General features: G+C 36.7%; 1 protein-coding gene across 1 annotated transcript in view; it reads right to left on the bottom strand.

Moving 5' to 3' along the window:
* The window catches only part of LOC150087767 (pseudouridylate synthase TRUB2, mitochondrial), a 72000-nt gene that overhangs the window by 37190 nt on the left and 16492 nt on the right, over positions 1-18318 (bottom strand). Inside the window, exons 5-6 of the mRNA XM_090369873.1 lie at positions 14014-14094; positions 4393-4536 (exon numbers count right to left, since the gene is read on the bottom strand). Coding sequence (XP_090225999.1) covers positions 4393-4536; positions 14014-14094 — 225 coding nt within the window. The remainder of the gene's footprint in view (positions 1-4392; positions 4537-14013; positions 14095-18318) is intronic.

The following is an 18318-nucleotide window of genomic DNA, read 5'->3' as shown; positions in this document are numbered from 1 at the left end:
AAAAAAAGATTTAATTTTATACAGCCAAGGTAAAATCTCACAACTGTTAACCAAACATATTTTTTCAGCTATACACAAACATGGGACATTTTCTATCCACCAATCTCAGCTGTTCTAAAGTGGTATCAAGCTAGTCAACCGGTTCATAGTGTAATTAGTAAGGACAGTTTGTGCTTAATTATGAAGTCCGCTGAAAGTGATAATGCAAAAAATAAATAAATAAAAAAGAGAGATGTCACCCTTTTCTGCCTGGATTACAAGTATTAAACAGTAAATAATATCCCCAAAATATGGATATGCTCGCTCTCTCTCTCTCAAAGGTCTGTACAATTATACATAATAAAAAACACAGCACTTATTTTAAAGTACAGCTTGTATACCCCTAGCTGCATAACTGTCATGAGGCAAAAACAAAACTTGGCAAGCTTGTTATTAAATCACAGAGAAATTTACTGAATTTTTCAACAGCACATTATCTTTCTCTCATTGACTGAATTAAATAAATGGGTTGTGAATTAAATAAATGTGTTTATATAAATTAAATGTATATTAAATAAATTAAATGTATATTAAATAACTTAAATAATAAATGCAGGTTGTGAATTAAATAAATGTGTTAACCATCTCTTCATGAATTTCTATCACAATGAAACTAAAAGATTATCAGTATTTTAAATGAGAATTATAAAAGTTCTGCAGTGTTAATAAGGGTATTTCATTAAAAATTTCTCTTGACAACGTACAAGGTAGCGCAAACGCATCATATTAATACGCAGCTAAACTCTGAAATAGCACAAATATGCAAAAGCGGCATCATTTAAGTTATATCTCATATTGTGTATACCTTCACAGTGAGTTGCCATGATATTGCACTACTTCAAATAAGTAACGCTTCACCGAAGGAGAAGACTTGTTACTTAATCTCAGCGGATACCACCACCCAGACGGCACCGTTTCAGGGCTATTTGGCCCTTCTTCGGTGGGTGGGTAGGTACCCTAGTGATGCAATGATGACAAAACAGTTATGAAGTATAACTCCACAATATGAGAGATAGCTGATGGTGTATAATATAAATTAAGACTAAAATGTGTTAAGGGCTTTAGCCTCAGGCTGCGAGAGATTTAGACAACGTACAAGTTAGTGCAAAAGCATCATATTAGTACGCAGCTAAACTCTGAATTAGCACAAATATGCAAAAGCGGCATCATTTAAGTTATATCTCATATTGTGAAGGTATTCACAATATGAAATATAACACATTTCAGTCTCAATTTATATTATACACCATCAGGCATCTATCATAATGTGGAGTTATACTTTATAACTGTTTTGTCATCATTGCATACTAGGGTACCTACCCACCCACCGAAGAAGGGCCAAATAGCCCTGAAATGGTGCCGTCTGGGTGGTGGTGGTGGTGGTGGTGGTGGTGGTGGTGGTGGTGGTATCCACTGAGAATAAGTAACAACAGTCTTCTCCTTCTGTGAAGCGTTACTTATTCGAAGTAGTGCAATATCATGGCAACTCATTGTGAAGGTATTCACAATATGGGATATAACTTAAATGATGCCACTTTTGAATATTTGTGCTAATTCAGAGTTTAGCTGCGTACTAATGATGTGTTTGCACTAACTTGTACGTTGTCTAAATCTCTCGCAGCCTGAGGCTAAAGCCCTTAACACATTTCAGTCAAATTTCTCTTGAATAATTAATACTCACTGACAGGTTCTGAACTTGTACAAATACCTTGAACCTGTTTAAATCAAAATAGACATTTTGGCCTCTTGAACTCTGAATTAACCAGGTTTTACTGTATTATTATAAGTAAATTAAACTCCCACACAATAAAACCACTTAACAATTAATGAGGTTTCTAGATTCCAAATTGAATACTATCATCAACTTTCAGTCTTCAGGTTAACAGGGTAGAAGACAAAACTAGTACAGTTCGTAGCAGCTTCATCTTCTACCCTTCATGCTGATCATTGGAATCTGGTTTTGACAAAGGGGGAAAAGTTTTCCACATTTGTCAAAACCAGATGGTTCTATTGTCACTTCAGCCAAGGATAAAGTTGACATGCTAGCATCCCATTTTTCTTCCAACTCATGTATTAATGATCTTGGTAAAGCACCTCCCTCCATTCAGTTAGTAACAGCTTTCAATCTTTAACTTACTTATTGTAATACATTGTGCATAACAATATTCATTTGATAACAACAATTCATGTAGTTTAATCTGTATTATTCATATTTCACATTAATTCATTATGAACAACCACACAATGTCCATCTCTAAAAACACATTAACATAATACTATTTATTTGTAATGTAACGGCACTATCCCCAGGCTCCTGTTTTGACACGTATTGCACTTCATCAAGTACAATATTTGCAATCTTAATGATGATTTATGTCACAAGTTAAGATAATACAATGCTATACCTCTCTTATAAGAAGTACTTCTTATTCTTAGTGCACTAAGTGGTTTTAATAGCGCACTTTAATAGTGTACATCAGTTCATTAGTTCTTACTAATGACCTCACACAGATTGTTCATTTACCTACCAGAATACCAGACAATCCTAACCATACTGCCAACAAGCTTGATCTTTTTCTCACAAACAACCCTTCTAAGTACACAGTCGAAGTGAGTGGTCCTCTGGGCACCTCAGATCACAACTTGGTACTTGGTGATTGTCTCTTCTCCAATGGAGAAGAGACATTTCATTTTCTGCCTACACCAAAGCTAGCAACAATTGTAAAGCAGTTATTAAACAGTTCAAACTAGATTTTGAACAGGCCAAGAGTAGAAAACTTGCTTCTTGCCCTAATGGTAGCCGAGCATTCTGGTCTCTTGCCAAAGGTATTGGCTGCAACTTTTGCCCATGGCTATTAGCAGCCTCGTTTTGTTTGGCATTACAAGAATGCAAAATGGGATGACCTGTGAGATTTCTTTTCTTCTTTTTCTTGGTTGGATTACTGTTTCAAAACTTCTCATGTCAACATTTGCTCAGATCATGTCAGTGAAACTATTCTTGTAGGAATGGAATCCTTTATTCCAAATTCCACCTTAAATCTCATCCTTTATATAAATCCTGGTTTTCCAATAAATGCGCTAAGGCTTTTCAAGAGAAGAACGTTACATATCGTAATTGGCTTGTTTCTAATTCTTCAATTTCATTTTCTGCCTACACCAAAGCTAGCAACAATTGTAAAGCAGTTATTAAACAGTTCAAACTAGATTTTGAACAGGCCAAGAGTAGAAAACTTGCTTCTTGCCCTGATGGTAGCCGAGCATTCTGGTCTCTTGCCAAAGGTATTGGCTGCAACTTTTGCCCATCTTTGCTTCCACCTTTGTCAAAACCAGATGGTTCTATTTTCACTTCAGCCAAGGATAAAGTTGACCTGCTAGCATCCCATTTTTCTTCCAACTCATGTATTAATGATCTTGGTAAAGCACCTCCCTCTATTCCCAGCACACTCCATTCAATGCCTCCTGTGGTCTTCCATCAAATGGATGTTAGAAGGATTTTGATGAATCTTGATGCTAAGAAAGTTCCAGGTTCTGATGGCATTTCTCCACTTGTTCTCAAAACCTGCACTCCTGAACTCCTGTTCTTTGCTGCCTTTTTTCACTTTCTTATTCCAAAGGTGTTTTTCCTTCTGCTTGGAAATTTGCTCATATCCAGCCAGTTCCTAAAAAGGGTGGAAAATTCCTCCCATCCAATTATCATCCCATTACAATTACTTCTACTCTTTCTAAAGTAATGGAGAAATCAATTAACTGCCAACTCTTAAACAATCTAGAGACCTTCCGTCTGATCAACAATCACCAGTATGGATTCCATCAGTGTCGATCCACTGTTGATATTCTGGCTTGTGTTACCTATTTATGGACAAATTCAATGGAAAAGTTCGATGAAACACAAGCAATTGCTCTTGACATCTCAAAGGCTTTCAATCATGTTTGGCATAAAGATCTTCTAAAAAAACCTTCCATCTTATGGTTTTCCAACCTTTTTTTGTAATTGGTTATCCAGTTTTCTCTCTGACCGCTCAGTGAGGGTGATAGTAGATGGCTCTCTGTCTTCTAACTTCTTTAATAATGCTGATGTCCCCCAAGGTTCAGTTTTTCCCCCACTCTTCTTATGCTAATATGTTACTGAAGATTGACTTCATGAGTGGTTTTAGATGTTTCTAAATAGTGCATACCTGAGTGCTGTCACTGTCACTGGAGATACTACAGCATCCCCTGACAGCTGAATGCAAAAGTTAACAAACAGAAGAGTTATATTTAAGCTGTTTCAAACTTTTAAACTTTTTTTTTTTTTTTTATTTATTTCAAAACAAGTAATAAAAACTATTACTCCAAACATGGACTATCACTTACCATATGTTGTCTTCATAACCACTTTCCCACCAGAAACAAAATTGTCTGTTACAATTCCAAACTGACATTTTAACTTGTATGTTCGGATATGCTGACCTAAAGTTATCTTCCTGATAATTCTGCAGCCATCGTTAATACCTAAAACTAAGGAAAAACACATTTCACTTTTCAAACTATTATTAGTAAATTTAAAAATTACATACACAAATATATTACAATACCAGATAAAAGTATAAAGGAATATTGGACATAAAAGTATCTATAAACAATAGAGTAAAACAATTTTGCAAAAGTATTTACAATCTTACCCAAGGCTTATGCTGCATCAGCCAAAAACAAATTTCTGAATTACCCTGAGAGAGTGAGAGAGAGAGAGAGACAGAGAGTCAGAAGTAGAAGGGAATCACCAAGAAAGAGAAGAATGATGATATCCAGCTCAGTACCCTGGGTTTTAGGAACATTGAACATCGGGATGATGAATGGAAAGAGTAGAGAGATTGTGGATTTGATGCAAAGAAGAAGAGTGAAGATCCTATGCCTACAAGAGACAAGGTGGAAGGGAAATAAAGCAAAAGAGCTCAGTGAAGGGTACAAGTTGTTCTTTGGGGGAGCGGATGAGAGAGGAAGAAATGGAGTAAGTATTGTAGTTGATAAGGAGTTAAAGGATGGAGTGTGTGAGGTTAACAGAAGGAGCAATAGGATTATGAGCATCAAACTGAAGGTGGGTAGACACTTGACCACAATAGTATGTGCGTATGCCCCGCAAGTAGGACGCGGGGAGGAAGAAAAGGACAGTTTTTGGATGGAAATGGATCAAGTGGTCATGGCAATACCTGAGAAAGAGAGGTTGATTGTTGGGGCGATTTAAATGGGCATTTAGGAAGAAGTAATAGAGAGGAATGAAGTGTACGGAAGGTGGAGTATTTGGAAAATAAAAAGAGAAGGGGAGAGGATAGTAGAACACATAGTAGCATTCGACCTGGTAATAGTTAACACCTAGACAGCTGATAACACACAAGAGTGGGGAAAGGACAAGTCAGATTGACTATATCATGTGCTGTGAAAAGGAAATGAGGAAAAGCAAGGTGATAAACGGAGAAAGTGTGTCTGCACAACATAGATTGCTTGTAGTTGATTGGGAGGTTGCAGCGGACAAAAGTAGGAAAAATTCAAGACAGAGGGAGAAAAGGATAAAATGATGGAAATTGAAAGAGGAGCGTTTGAGGAAGGAGTTTAGGGGAAAGGTGCTAAAAGGAATAAAATTACCGGAAGAAATGCAAGAGTGGTGGAAGTTAAATAGTTGTGCCATAAGGAATGTTGGAGAAGAGTTGTTGGGGAAAACATTAGGAAAGGGGGCATCGGAGGGAAAGAAGGCTTGGTGGTGGAATGAGGAAGTGCAATCTGTGATAAAACAAAAAGAACAAGATAAAGAAAATATGGAATTTAACAGGTGGCCAGGAAGATAAAAAAGCATATAAATTAGCAAATAAGGAGGCAAAAAGGGCTGTGGCAATAGCAAAGGCAGTGGACAAGGCCTATGGGGAACTGGAAAAGAAAGATGGGGATAGGCAGTTGATGAGAATAGCCAAAGCGAGAGACAACGCACAAAGGACTTCTCATCAATAAAACAGATAAAAGATGAGAGAAAGTGGTGATACAGGACCAAGAGAAGGTTAAGGAAAGGTGGAAAGACTATTTTAAGAAGTTATTAAATGAGGAAAATCCAAGAGCATTATGCGAGGATGGAGAGATGAATGAAAGAGTTTGTTTGTTTGTTATTAGGAACATTAGCAACTAAGGCCATATTGCTCCGGGGATATGCGGTGGTCATTCCCTGACATTTCTGCATCCTCCGTATTTGGTGGTCACGGGCTCGAACCCCGGTCTAATCAAGAAGCGTGTGCTACGCACTGCTGCTCCTGCTCACCTGGCTACGGAGGCGCCCCAAATGAAAGAGTAGTGGAAGGCATAAGCAGGAAAGAAGTGGAAAGTGCACACAGAAAAATGAAGGGGGGGGGAAAGCAGTAGGTGCTGATCAGATACCAGTAGAGGTATGAAGAAGTATGGGAGAAGAAGGGACCGATATCTTATGGGACCTTATGGAAAAACTGTGGCAGCAGGAGAGGATACCAGATGAGTGGAGGGAAAGTATACTTGTGCCAATCTATAAAGGAAAGGGTAATGTGCAGGAACGTGGGAAGTACAGGGGAATAATGTTAAGGTCTCATTCGTTGAAGATCTGGGAAAGAATTGTGGAAGGAAGGATAAGGCAGGAGAGGAACAGTTTGGTTTCATGCCGGGAAGAGGAACAACAAATGCGGTCTTTGCTTTAAGGCAGGTGATGGAAAGGTACAGGGAGATGCAAGTAGAGTTGCACATGGTGTTCATAGACCTGGAAAAAGCATATGATAGAGTGCCCAGACAAGAGGTATGGAGATGCATGAGGGAAAAGAGTGCATCAGAAAAGTAAGGCTTGTGAAGGAAATGTACAAGGGAGCAGTGACTCAGGTTAAGAGTAGTGTAGGTATGACTGAGGGGTTCTTTGTCGTAGTTGGACTGCACCAGGGATCAGCTCTCAGCCCATATCTGTTTGATCTGGTAATGGATGTGTTGGTGAGAGACGTGAAGAGAACAGCATGGAGTATGCTGTTCACGGACAATATCGTACTGTGTGAACCATCCCAAGGAAAGGTAGAGAAGAAATTGGAGGAATGTAGGAAAGCATTGGAAGAGAGGCATGAGGATAAGTAGAACAAAGACAGAATATATGGCACTGAATGGAGAAGAAGAGAGTTCAATAAAACTGCAGAAAGAAAAGCTACCATCAGTTTGGAAATTTAAGTATCTGGGATAGAATGTCGAGAGGAATGGAGGATTGAGTGCAGAAATACAGCATAGAGTGCAATATGGATGGTTGAACTGGAGAAAGATGAGTGGGGTGCTGTGTGACAAGAAAGTAAATTGTAGAAAGAAGGGAAGAGTGTATAAAACTGTGGTTAGACCCGCATTGATGTATGGTGCTGAGACATGGGTGATTACAAGGGCCCAGGAGAAGAAGATGGAAGTGGCGGAGATGAGGATGCTAAGATGTATGTGTGGCATGACGAGGAAGGACAGGATAAGAAATGACTACATCAGAGGTACGGCTAAGGTGGGGCCTCTGAGTAAAAAAATGCAGGAATCTAGGTTGAGGTGGCTTGAACATGTGAAACAAAGAAGTGAGGAGTATGTGGGGAAGAGGTGCGAAAAGTTAGAGGTAATAGGGAAGAGGAAGAGGGGGAGACCTAAGCTGAGATGGAAGGACAAGGTGGCAGAGGATTTAAAAGAGAAAAGAAGCTCAGTATAGGGAGGAATGGAGGAAAAGAATTAAGGATGGAAATGCCGACCCCATATAAACGTGGGAAGAAGGTGAAGATAAAGAAGAAGAAGATTTACAATCTTACACTTATGCAGTTTTCTAAATATACAAGGTGTGGCAATTAAAATTCTCAGACTGATGCATGGATCTCTCATTTTTTATCTTCCAAAATGATACTGATGAGAGATTATAGGAAATGTTGTCAAAGTTCACTGATGATTTAAAAAGATGGGTTAATGATGAGAAGCACTCTATACTATTTCAAAAGGATTTGTACCAACTGCAAGTAATGGTCTGAAAAATGGCAACTAAATTTAATGCTACAAATTTCAAAGTAAGCAACAATTGAGGAACAGAAACCCAGGAGTAGTTTATAGAATAAGTGGAGAGGAATTAAAGGACATTCAGAATGAGAATTTCTTGAGGATTACAATACAAAAATATATGTAGTTCAATAAGCAGTGTGAGCAAATGGCAAGAAAAGAACATGATCTCTATGATTTATCAGAATTTTGAAATTAAAAAGGTCTTTATCCCTCTCTATAAGATTATGGTGTAATCCCAATGGAATATAATATTCAGCCAGGGAGGTGGCATCTAAAGAAGATATAGAATTCTGGAGATGGTGCAGAGGAGGGTGACTAGACTGGTAAATGGCATTAAGCATTATCACTAAGAGGAACAGCTTAGAGGATTTACATTAGACACCACTAGGGGAGGGATTGATTAAGGTCTATAAGGCCTGAGGGAAATTAGTAAAATGACTGAAGGAGGAATATTCTCACTGCTGAGTAAAACAATAACCACAAATATAAGATCTTAGGGAGTAACAGCAGACGACTTAATTTTATGAAGGTTACCTTCAGGAAGCATTGTGAAATGCCATAATAAGCTGCCTGCAAGGGTGGCCAAATTCAACAACAAATTGGACAGGCAGGCACTTCTGACTATGGGAATTGTGTGTGTGTGTGTGTGTGTGTGTGTGTGTGTGTGTGTGTGTGTGTGTGTGTGTGTGTGTGTGTGTGTGTGTGTGTGTGTGTGCGCGCGCGTGCGTGAGCGTGCAAGAGCTTTCTGTTTCCTTTCTTGCTTCAATATGCTATTTTAATACTAACTCAAGTTTTCTTCACTTACCTTTGATTATTTTTTTCTAATTTTAATATATGTAACATAGTGCTGCCATTGCTTTCACCTATTACATGCAATCATTTTTTTACGATTCATTTCTAAAGATTCTAATTTTTGATCAAAATTCTTTATTTCTTATCCAGCTCAGCTCTATTAGTTAAAAAAAAAAGGCTTAAAAACTGTTATAGACAGCTAGTTTTATCTTTTTGATGAATTTCTGTTTTGCTTCAAATGAATTTGTTTAACTGGTTTCCAACATTTCTTGCTTTACTTATTCTATCAATCTGATACACAAAACTGTTAAAAAAATTTGCCAAAACCTTCTTACAATTTTTTGTTATTGGTCTGCATACCAAATTTTCCTTGTCTCTCCCAATGTTCGTGAACTTTTATTTCTATGTAACTAATTTTCATGTCAAATTGTCTATAGTAATAGCAGTAGTATTCGCCATATAGTGCAAGGAAGCCACAGGCTTTTGCTGCACTGACAAAAAAAAAAAAAATAAATAATAAAAACACCACTTCCTACCATTCCCAGTACACTCCATTCAATGCCTCCTGTATATGTCTGTCAAAAGAATGGCAGAAGGATTTTGAACAATCTCAATACTAAGAAAACTCCAGGTTCTGATGATATTTCTCCACTTGTTCTCCAAACCTTTGCCTTGAACTTACTCCTATTCTTTGTTGCCTTTTTCACTTTTATTCCAAAGGTTTTCCCTTTTGCTTGGAAATTTGCTCATATCCAACCACTTCCTAAAAAGGGTGGTAAATCCCTCCCATCCAATTATCATCCCATTGTACTTACTTCTACTCTTTCTAAAGTAATGGAGAAATCTATTAACCGCCAACTCTTAAAACATCTAGAAATGTTCCATCTGATCAACGATCGCCATTATGGATTCCATCAGTGTTGACTCACTTCGATATTCTGGCTTATTTTACCCATCTACTAGCAAATTCAATGGAAAAGTTTGGTGAAACTCAAACAGTTGCTCTCAACTTTTCGAAGGATTTTGGTCGTGTTTGGCATAAAGGTCTTCTAAATCAGCTTCCACCTTATAGTTTGCCAACTGTTTTTTGTAATTAGGTATCCAGTTTTCTCTCTGACCACTCAATGCAAATGATGGTAGATGGCTCTCTGTCTTCTAACATCTCCACTAATGCTAGTGTTCCCAAAGGTGCAGTTCTTTCTCACACTCTTTTTCCTCTTGTATATTAATGACCTTCTTCCATTGACCTGAAATCCTATTCATAGTTTTGCTGCATACAGAACGTTGCATTCCACCTTCCAGTTCTGCCCTGCATAAACAGCTTAAACTTCTCAAATATCCACTACCAATTCCTCAAATGCTAATCTCCAGGTAATTCTCCAGTGGAGTAAAGATAACTTAGTTAATTTCAATCCTTTTAAAACTCAGTCCTGTCTCATATCTCACAAAAAAGGATTCTTCTGCTCCTATGCTTATCTTTTACGGCACTCCGATTTCTAGGCAAGATCACATATCTCTATTGGGGATTACCATGACTTCTAATCTCTCTTGGAATAAGCACCTCTCAAATATTGCTTCCTCTGCAGCTACTAAAACTGGGTTTTCTCTTTCACTCTGTGTTCCATTTATTCCAAACAGCTGTTCACACTCTGTATAAATCGTAAATCCACCCTACCATGGAATACTGTTCCCACATTTGGAGTGGTGCCCAAAACCTCTATCTTAATTGCTGCGACCAGTCAACATCCTTTTACTGCTCAACTCCAAACTCACAGAACCAACTTTTCTTTTTCCTCATTTATTCATTCAACTTTTGTTTTCTGGAACAACCGTCTTTCATATGTATTTCCTGAAAATTAAAATCTACAAAAATTCAAGTCTAATGTGAACAAGTATCTTCTTTCATCTTCTCAACCTTTAGCCATGCACAGTGCTAAGTACTATGGGTTCTAATACCTGTCATGTTTGAGATATTCATAAAAAAAAAGAAAAAAAACTAAGTAGATATGAAAATACAAATTATATGCTTTCCTTCTCACACAGGTAACTATTCAGTTGACCTTTGACTTTCCACCTTATCTAACAGCCTTAACCACATGGAGACCAACTTGTTCCAGCAATCAACGACTTGCTAGCTAAACGAAAACTTCCTATGATTTAATCTAAACCTCAACCCCTGTAATTTGAATTTATGTCCCCTAGTTCTGGATTTCTTCATTACAGTGAAAATCCATCTTCATTCATTTTACTAATCCATCTCAGAGCCTTATAAACCTCAATCAGGTCACCTCTGAGGTGCTTAGTTGTCAAGTTCTGTAGCCCACATAATTGGAGTCTTTCCTCATACTGTCGTCCTTTTTGCCAATCTCACCATTCGAGTTAACCGTCTTTAGACCCGTTCAAGAAGCCCAATGTCTTTTTTCAGATGAAGTCTCCATACTTGAATACAGTATTCCAAATGCAGTCTTACAATTGCCTTATACAGTGGATTTATGACCTCCTACCTCTACAGGATAACATTCAACAAACCATCAATAGGATACCATGGGCTTTCCTGGCTGGCTGCCTGTTTACACTGTTCAAAAAACTTCATATCTGGCCATATTGTAACTCCCAGATCCCTTTCCTCCTGTACTGTTTTTATTTCAACCTCACCAAGTGAATACTTTATTTGGGAGTTGCTATTCTTGAAGTGTAAGACCTTGCATTTAGAAGCATTAAAACACAGCTGCCACTTCTCTGGTCATCTTTGAAGTATGTTCAAGTGAAACTGAGGGAGCAGTGCTTGCCACTAATCATTCATGACTCTACCAATCTTTACGTCACTTGCAAATTTTGACACAATGCCTTCTATCCCTTCATCAATGTTCATTTATGAAAATCAGAAACAACAGTGGTCCAAAAACCGATCCTTGAAGAACCCCACTCCTAACATTATACCAATCTGCAGAATATCCATTAATCACATCCTTCTGCCCTGCAGCCACCCATCATTCCACCTTACCAGTAAGCCCAACCTGCTCAAGGTTATACAGTAACCTCTCATGAGGGACATAGTCAAGTGCCTTGCTAAAATATGTTGAAATGTTCCCTACATCCAATTCATGAGTAACTCTGTCAAAATAGCCCAGTAAGTTAGTTAAACACGATTTTCACTTAAAAAGCCACATTGTATCCTTCAGAATGCCATACCTATCTAAATCTTCCTGGATTGCACTTTTAATCATTGCCTCTAAGATTTTTCTTACCGCTGAATTCAAACTAACTGGTCTGTAGTTACCAACTTCACTCTTAGAACCACTTTTATGTATTGGTGATATATTGGCACTTCTCCAATCCAAAAGAACCTCCCCCGAATCCAAAAATGCTTTCATAAATACCCTCAATAGTTCAGTACACTCCCTCGCACTCTCCCTCAAAACTACAGATATACGCCATCAACTGCAGAAGCCTTACTTGCCCTTATGCTTAAAAGTTTTTCTAATATACAATCATCTGCAATTATGACATCACTAATTTCATATGTTCAGCCTCTTCTTGGCATAAAGGGTCTTTTGTCAGTAAATACAGATGCAAAGTACCTGTTCAATTCGTCCGCAACCTCAGCTGGGTTTTCTAAGACTTTCACACACCCAGTGCCCAAGGGTCTGACCTGATTAGCTTTCTTCTTTGTTGTATTCACAGTCTTTATCTAATTTATTCAGAGATCCTTCAAGATCTTACATTGTTTATCAGCACAATATCATCAGCATATAATAATCATCTAATTTTTACATCTCCCACATTCAGCTTGGTTGGTAACTTATATTCTTTTATTAAATGGTCTATTAAAATTATGAAAACAAGTGACAAATGATAAGGTATAGCACAGCCTCACTCCAAGTTTAACCCTAAACTATTTTTCTGTGTATCCCTCGATCCTCATTACAGATTTTTCATTTCTATAAAGTACAAATTTCTTATTCTCCTTATAGATTACTGTTAATTCCAAATTTTTCTATATTTCTAGTTATTTCTAGTTTTTTTTTTTATGCTTTTTCAAGATCAACAAATTCTAAATACATATTTTTGTGCCAAAAATATGTATTTAGAATTTTAGAAAAAATATTTAATCCTGGCATCTCCTGTTCGGCCTAAAATTCTTCCTCAGAATTACAATCAATAATGCTTTTAACCCTCTTTTGCAGATTTACATCATACCCTCTATCCTAAGATATTCAGTAGAGTTACAACGTGGGCAAAATTTAAGATAAGTTGGATGATGAAATCTGCTTGTGTATATGGCCTATCTGAAGGCTCAAAAAGGGTGAAATAGAGAAATTCTTTAATATCTTAGAAAGAGTGATAGAAATGAATGACAAAAAAAATAATAATAATAATATTTGATTTTATGGCGATTTAAATAGGAGGGTAAGAAATAACAGGTATATCTACAAAGATATTTGAGGAAAACTTAGGGAAAAAGGCAGACAAAACAATATCGGGGTACTCAATTTTAAAAATACAAGATTACAGAATAAAGAAGTCATGAGTTCAACTTGGAATCATAAACAACTAGCTGAAGGTACAAAAGTATATAGACTTGTTGATAAAAACAGAAAAGTATTATAATTTGAGAAAATAATGGTACCCTGCATTATGTCTGTCATCCAACTTATCTTACTGTTTGCTGACAACAATTTCTGAAATGGCTCCCTCAGTAACTGAAATAAATAGCAATCTATTCTTTGTGACAAAGTGCTCTATCTGTAGTGTAAGATCAAGGCATCTTATGGAAATACATCTTCTATTTCATCAAAATACAAGGTGTCTGACACTCTTGTGATAAAACTTGTTTGCTTTTGGAGCTATATATAGAAGTAATGCTCTAGTACTACTTATATGTAAATGCTATATAACTTCCAAAGCTTGACACTTATTATCTTTCAATTTACACAGAGGATTTCTATTTAGACTTCAATTTTGATTTTGTAAATATTCGTGAAAGTTTATATATTTATATAATAGATAATATGAACATTTGCAGCTAAATATGTAAGAAAAACAGTCCTCAATTTTAATATTTCACCATATAAAATTATTACATCATGAAATAAACAAAAAAAAAACTTTTATTTCCTTGTTTAGGTAACAAAATCAGCTTACCTACAATACCAGATGTCACAGGCCCAACAGGTGATGCCCATGCAAGTCTAAAATCTTGTGGCTGGTATCTTGGACCAACAACTGAAAAGGAAAAAGGGGGAAATCAGAAATAACAACAGAAGAAACAATACAGTCTCAACGTAACATTTCATATCAGGTGGCACAGTCATTCACATATAAGTTAAAATATTAATTTGTTTCTGACATCAACATAATACTTTTTAGTGGTCACTGCAGTATATTATTATCAATTACTATCATCTCTTAACTCTTTCAAAAGTGAGTTTACTAAATGTGTGTGTGGTAGTGAATTTCCAATAGTAGGGATAGTAAATTTCCAATAGTGGCAAACTAAGTGAAGTGAGATTTTTTTGTGGAATTCTGAAATTTTGTACAAGTGAAAACTTTGTTATTATTTTGTTTAAAATAACGTTACTATTTTGATTTGATTGCCCAACGGTAAAGTGAAATTATTGTAAAAAATCATATCAGAATTTAAAATAATGTTAAAAAAATCTTTTTACTTGTTACTCATTAGATTCATATACTCCCTATTACCAAAATGTAGCTATCCAATTCCACTTTAAACTTTACCAAACTTTCTTCCTTGACCACTGTGGCAAGCAAATTTATTCCAATGATCTACAAAATGCTACCCAAAAGTATTTGTAGCCCCTGGTTCTTCTGTCTTCTACTAGTGAAAATATACCTCCCCACTCATTCATTCTACTGATTCCCTTAACACGTCATTCCCCATTAAGATGTCTAGTTGCCAAACTTTGCAGTCCTCGCCTTCTAAGCAATTCTTCATATGGGCACTGATTAACCCCCCCCTCACAAATCTGTTTGCCCTTCTTTAAACCCTTCTAAAAGCTGTTTTTCTTCAAGTGTGGCCTCCAGAGCAGAACACAATATTCTAAATGTGATAGTGTGATCTCACCATCATCTCATACAAAGGGCCTATGACATCCTTTTTCCAACTTGCAAAGGTCCAATATATCGTAGAGAGGACCATATACCTTGCAAGCCATTTGTTATCACTGCATGGAAATTTTCATGTAATTTCAAAATGACTTTAACTCCTAAGTCATTTGGTTCTGGACCACTTTTAACTCCCCCCCCCCCCAGTTTATAAGTATTTCTGTTCCCAAGGTGCAAAGTCTTACATTTAAAAACATACTGCAGTTGCACTTTTCAGACCATTTGTGCAATCGATCTAAGTCATTCCAAAACAAAATGGCTTGGTCTAATCATTAACCATCCATCCTGCCAACCTTTATATCATCAGCCAACTTTGACAACTTACCCTGTACTCCCTCAACAATGTCATTAAAACAGATGAAAAAAAAGTAGTTCCAATAATAAAACCTCAGGAACTCCATTTATTATACCATTCCACCCTGAGGAATATTCATTTATGATTTCTCTCTCTCTCTCTCTCCCCCACTTTTTAGCCTGCTCTTGATCAAATGAAGGATCTTACCGGTGATTCCAATTTTTCCAGTTTATATACAGGGTGATAACCTCACAAAATAATAAATATTTTGTGAGGTTATAGTATCAATTATTCTGAGTAAAAAAGTTCACATGTATCCAATTCTCAATGGATAAGGAGATACAGCTGTTTGAAACTGGTGTGCACAGCTCCTTGAACCAGATGTGACCAAGAAGCAGTTATAACTTGACACTGTTTGGTGTTAGAAGTGTTGTTAAGAATGCCACACATCTTCACACATGCTGAATATGCCGATATGGTGTTTGTCTACAGTTCTGTGGTGGAAGTGCTACTACTGCTTGTAGAGAATACCATCAACGATTTCCTAACTGCAGAATACCGGATTCAAGGGCATTTACTAGTGTTTACATCAAACTGCGTAAGACTGGTACAGTTCCCAGTGCCCATATTTCTTCTGAACATGCAAATGAACAAAATGTGGATGAAATAGAACACATTCTTCAATCAGTAGAATGTAGTCCTAATATTAGCACACGAAGAATTTCTACACATATCAGTGTTCTACAGACAAGAGTAAGGTGAACATTATGTGAGAACAGTTTGTATCCATTTCACATACAGTGGGTGCAACACCTTCAACCAGGAGAATGCCTGGCGATTGGCATTTTGTCGGTTGGTAAATGCTAATCGCCAATAATTCCATTAATACTGTTCAGCGATGAAGCTACTTTCACCTGTGATGGTATCAACAACACCCATAACTTTCATAGGTGGTCAGGCAAAAAACTGCATGCCATTGTAGAAATAAACTTTCAACATCGCTTCTCTGTAAACATGTGATGGGGTAAGATCGACAATCAGTTGATTGGGCCTGTTGTGTTACAAAATCATCTTACAGGGCCCACTTACCTAGAATTTCTGCAAAACAAACTTCCGCTACTATTGGAGGATGTTCCCTTGGCTACAAGGATTATTATGTACTTTCAGCATAATGCAGTACCTGCACATTATACCCATCTGGTGATACAATAACTAACACGAACTTTCCCTGAACAATGGATTGGCTGAGATGGTCCCGTTCATTGGCCACAAAGGTCTCCAGACCTCACTCTGTTAGATTTTTGTTTGTGAGGAGGGATGAAAAGCACAGTATACAAAGAAAAGATGAATACAAGAAACGAATTGCTCGCTCACATTTTGGATACTGCTGCCCTCATAAAGGAATGCCAAGACGAACTCAGAAGAACAAGTCATATTACTGCAAGAGTTGCAAATTGCATTGAGGTTAACGGTGGAATTTTTGGAACATTTATTGTGAACTGTAAAAAATTTGTCAATTATTTGTTTTGTATCATTCAAAAAAAGTCAATAAATACAAACAGTAAGTCATTAGTTATTCAGTCTCAGGCGTAGATACCAAGATGTTTTCCACAGAATCTAAGGGGGGGGGAGGTTTCATCCAGCAAAACAGGCAAATCAACCAGAGAACACACGCAATTTACAGACACAAATACAGGTAGATGTATTACATTATGGGTGACCCTAATATAATAATTTTAATTTGAAACAATAAGTCATTTATTATTCTTTAATATCTCTCATAATAGCTTTGTGCACACCAGTTTCAAACAGCTGTATCTCCGTATCCATTGAGAATTGGACACATGTTTATATGAACTTTTTACTCAGAATAATTGATACTATAACCTCCCAAAATATTTACTATTCCTCCTGAATCACCTTATCAAAAGCTGTTTTTAAAATCAAGGTAAATATCTTCATGCTGTGATCCATTAAAGATACCATTCCTATCTAGATTGTTCTGTACTGTATCCTTAACCACAGACTCCGCAATCTTTCAGACCACTAAAGTCAAACTCACTAACCTACAGTTGCTCATCTGTTACTATATACATCTTCTTAGTATACACATCTGCTGCACAGGATGTATATACTAAAAAGTGTTGTATACCAGCCATCCCAGAATCTTGTCTCTGATCAGCTCTGGTAGCTTTTCTCATAGACCCTTCTCTGCAATTGACATATCACTTACTTACACCAATCCAAGTCCTTGTCACTGATCCCTCATGGTTCAAACAGTCTTTCAACTGTAAAGATCATTGCAAAATACCTATTCATTGTTATATTCTTTAACATAACAGAGTGAACAATGGAATTAATGAGTGTACATTCCCATTGTGAAGTAACACAGCTTTCAAAATTTTACTTGAACTGTCTATTTAAAAACAACTGTCTTCTGTGTGTGCAAGTTTTTATGAGTGTCTTCTATCCTGATTGTGGTATCTAGTGAATAGTGGTGTTAGTAATCACAAAACATAGTTACCAACTTATTAACTAGAGACCCATACTTCTTTTATTGTGATCTTATCTCCTGGAAACCAAAATGGTTAAACAGAAGACACGAGAAACAATCAAATGCAGGAAGCAATTGAAAAAACATACAATTTTTTTTTAACAGGTCCCTAACATGCCACTGTGTCCTTAAATTAATAAGTTTATTTCTTTTGTAAATTTAAGTATTTCTAAATTACAATTTATTTGAATGTCACTGTTCCTGAGGCCACTTTGGTTTCTCAAATGCACAGGCTTAAAACATGAAGTTTCACAGACTGTTTATTTAAATTCATGGTCTTCTGTATAGGTAGGTTTTATGCGTTGCTTCTATTATGATTATGGTATTTTGTATTATTCAAAGAAATACCACTAGTGAATAGTGGTATTCCTTTGGATAATATAACTGTAGTATTTCTTCAGGTATTCTTTGAATAATACAATTGTTTCAGCATTGTTATTATTCAGTATTTAAGAGATATAGACAAATTACACTT

The sequence above is a fragment of the Mastigoproctus giganteus genome, chromosome 3 (genome assembly GCF_048544385.1).
Source record: "Mastigoproctus giganteus isolate SK-2022 chromosome 3, ASM4854438v1, whole genome shotgun sequence".
NCBI classification, from domain to species: domain Eukaryota; kingdom Metazoa; phylum Arthropoda; class Arachnida; order Uropygi; family Thelyphonidae; genus Mastigoproctus; species Mastigoproctus giganteus.
This window is presented reverse-complemented; position numbering and strand designations above follow the sequence as displayed.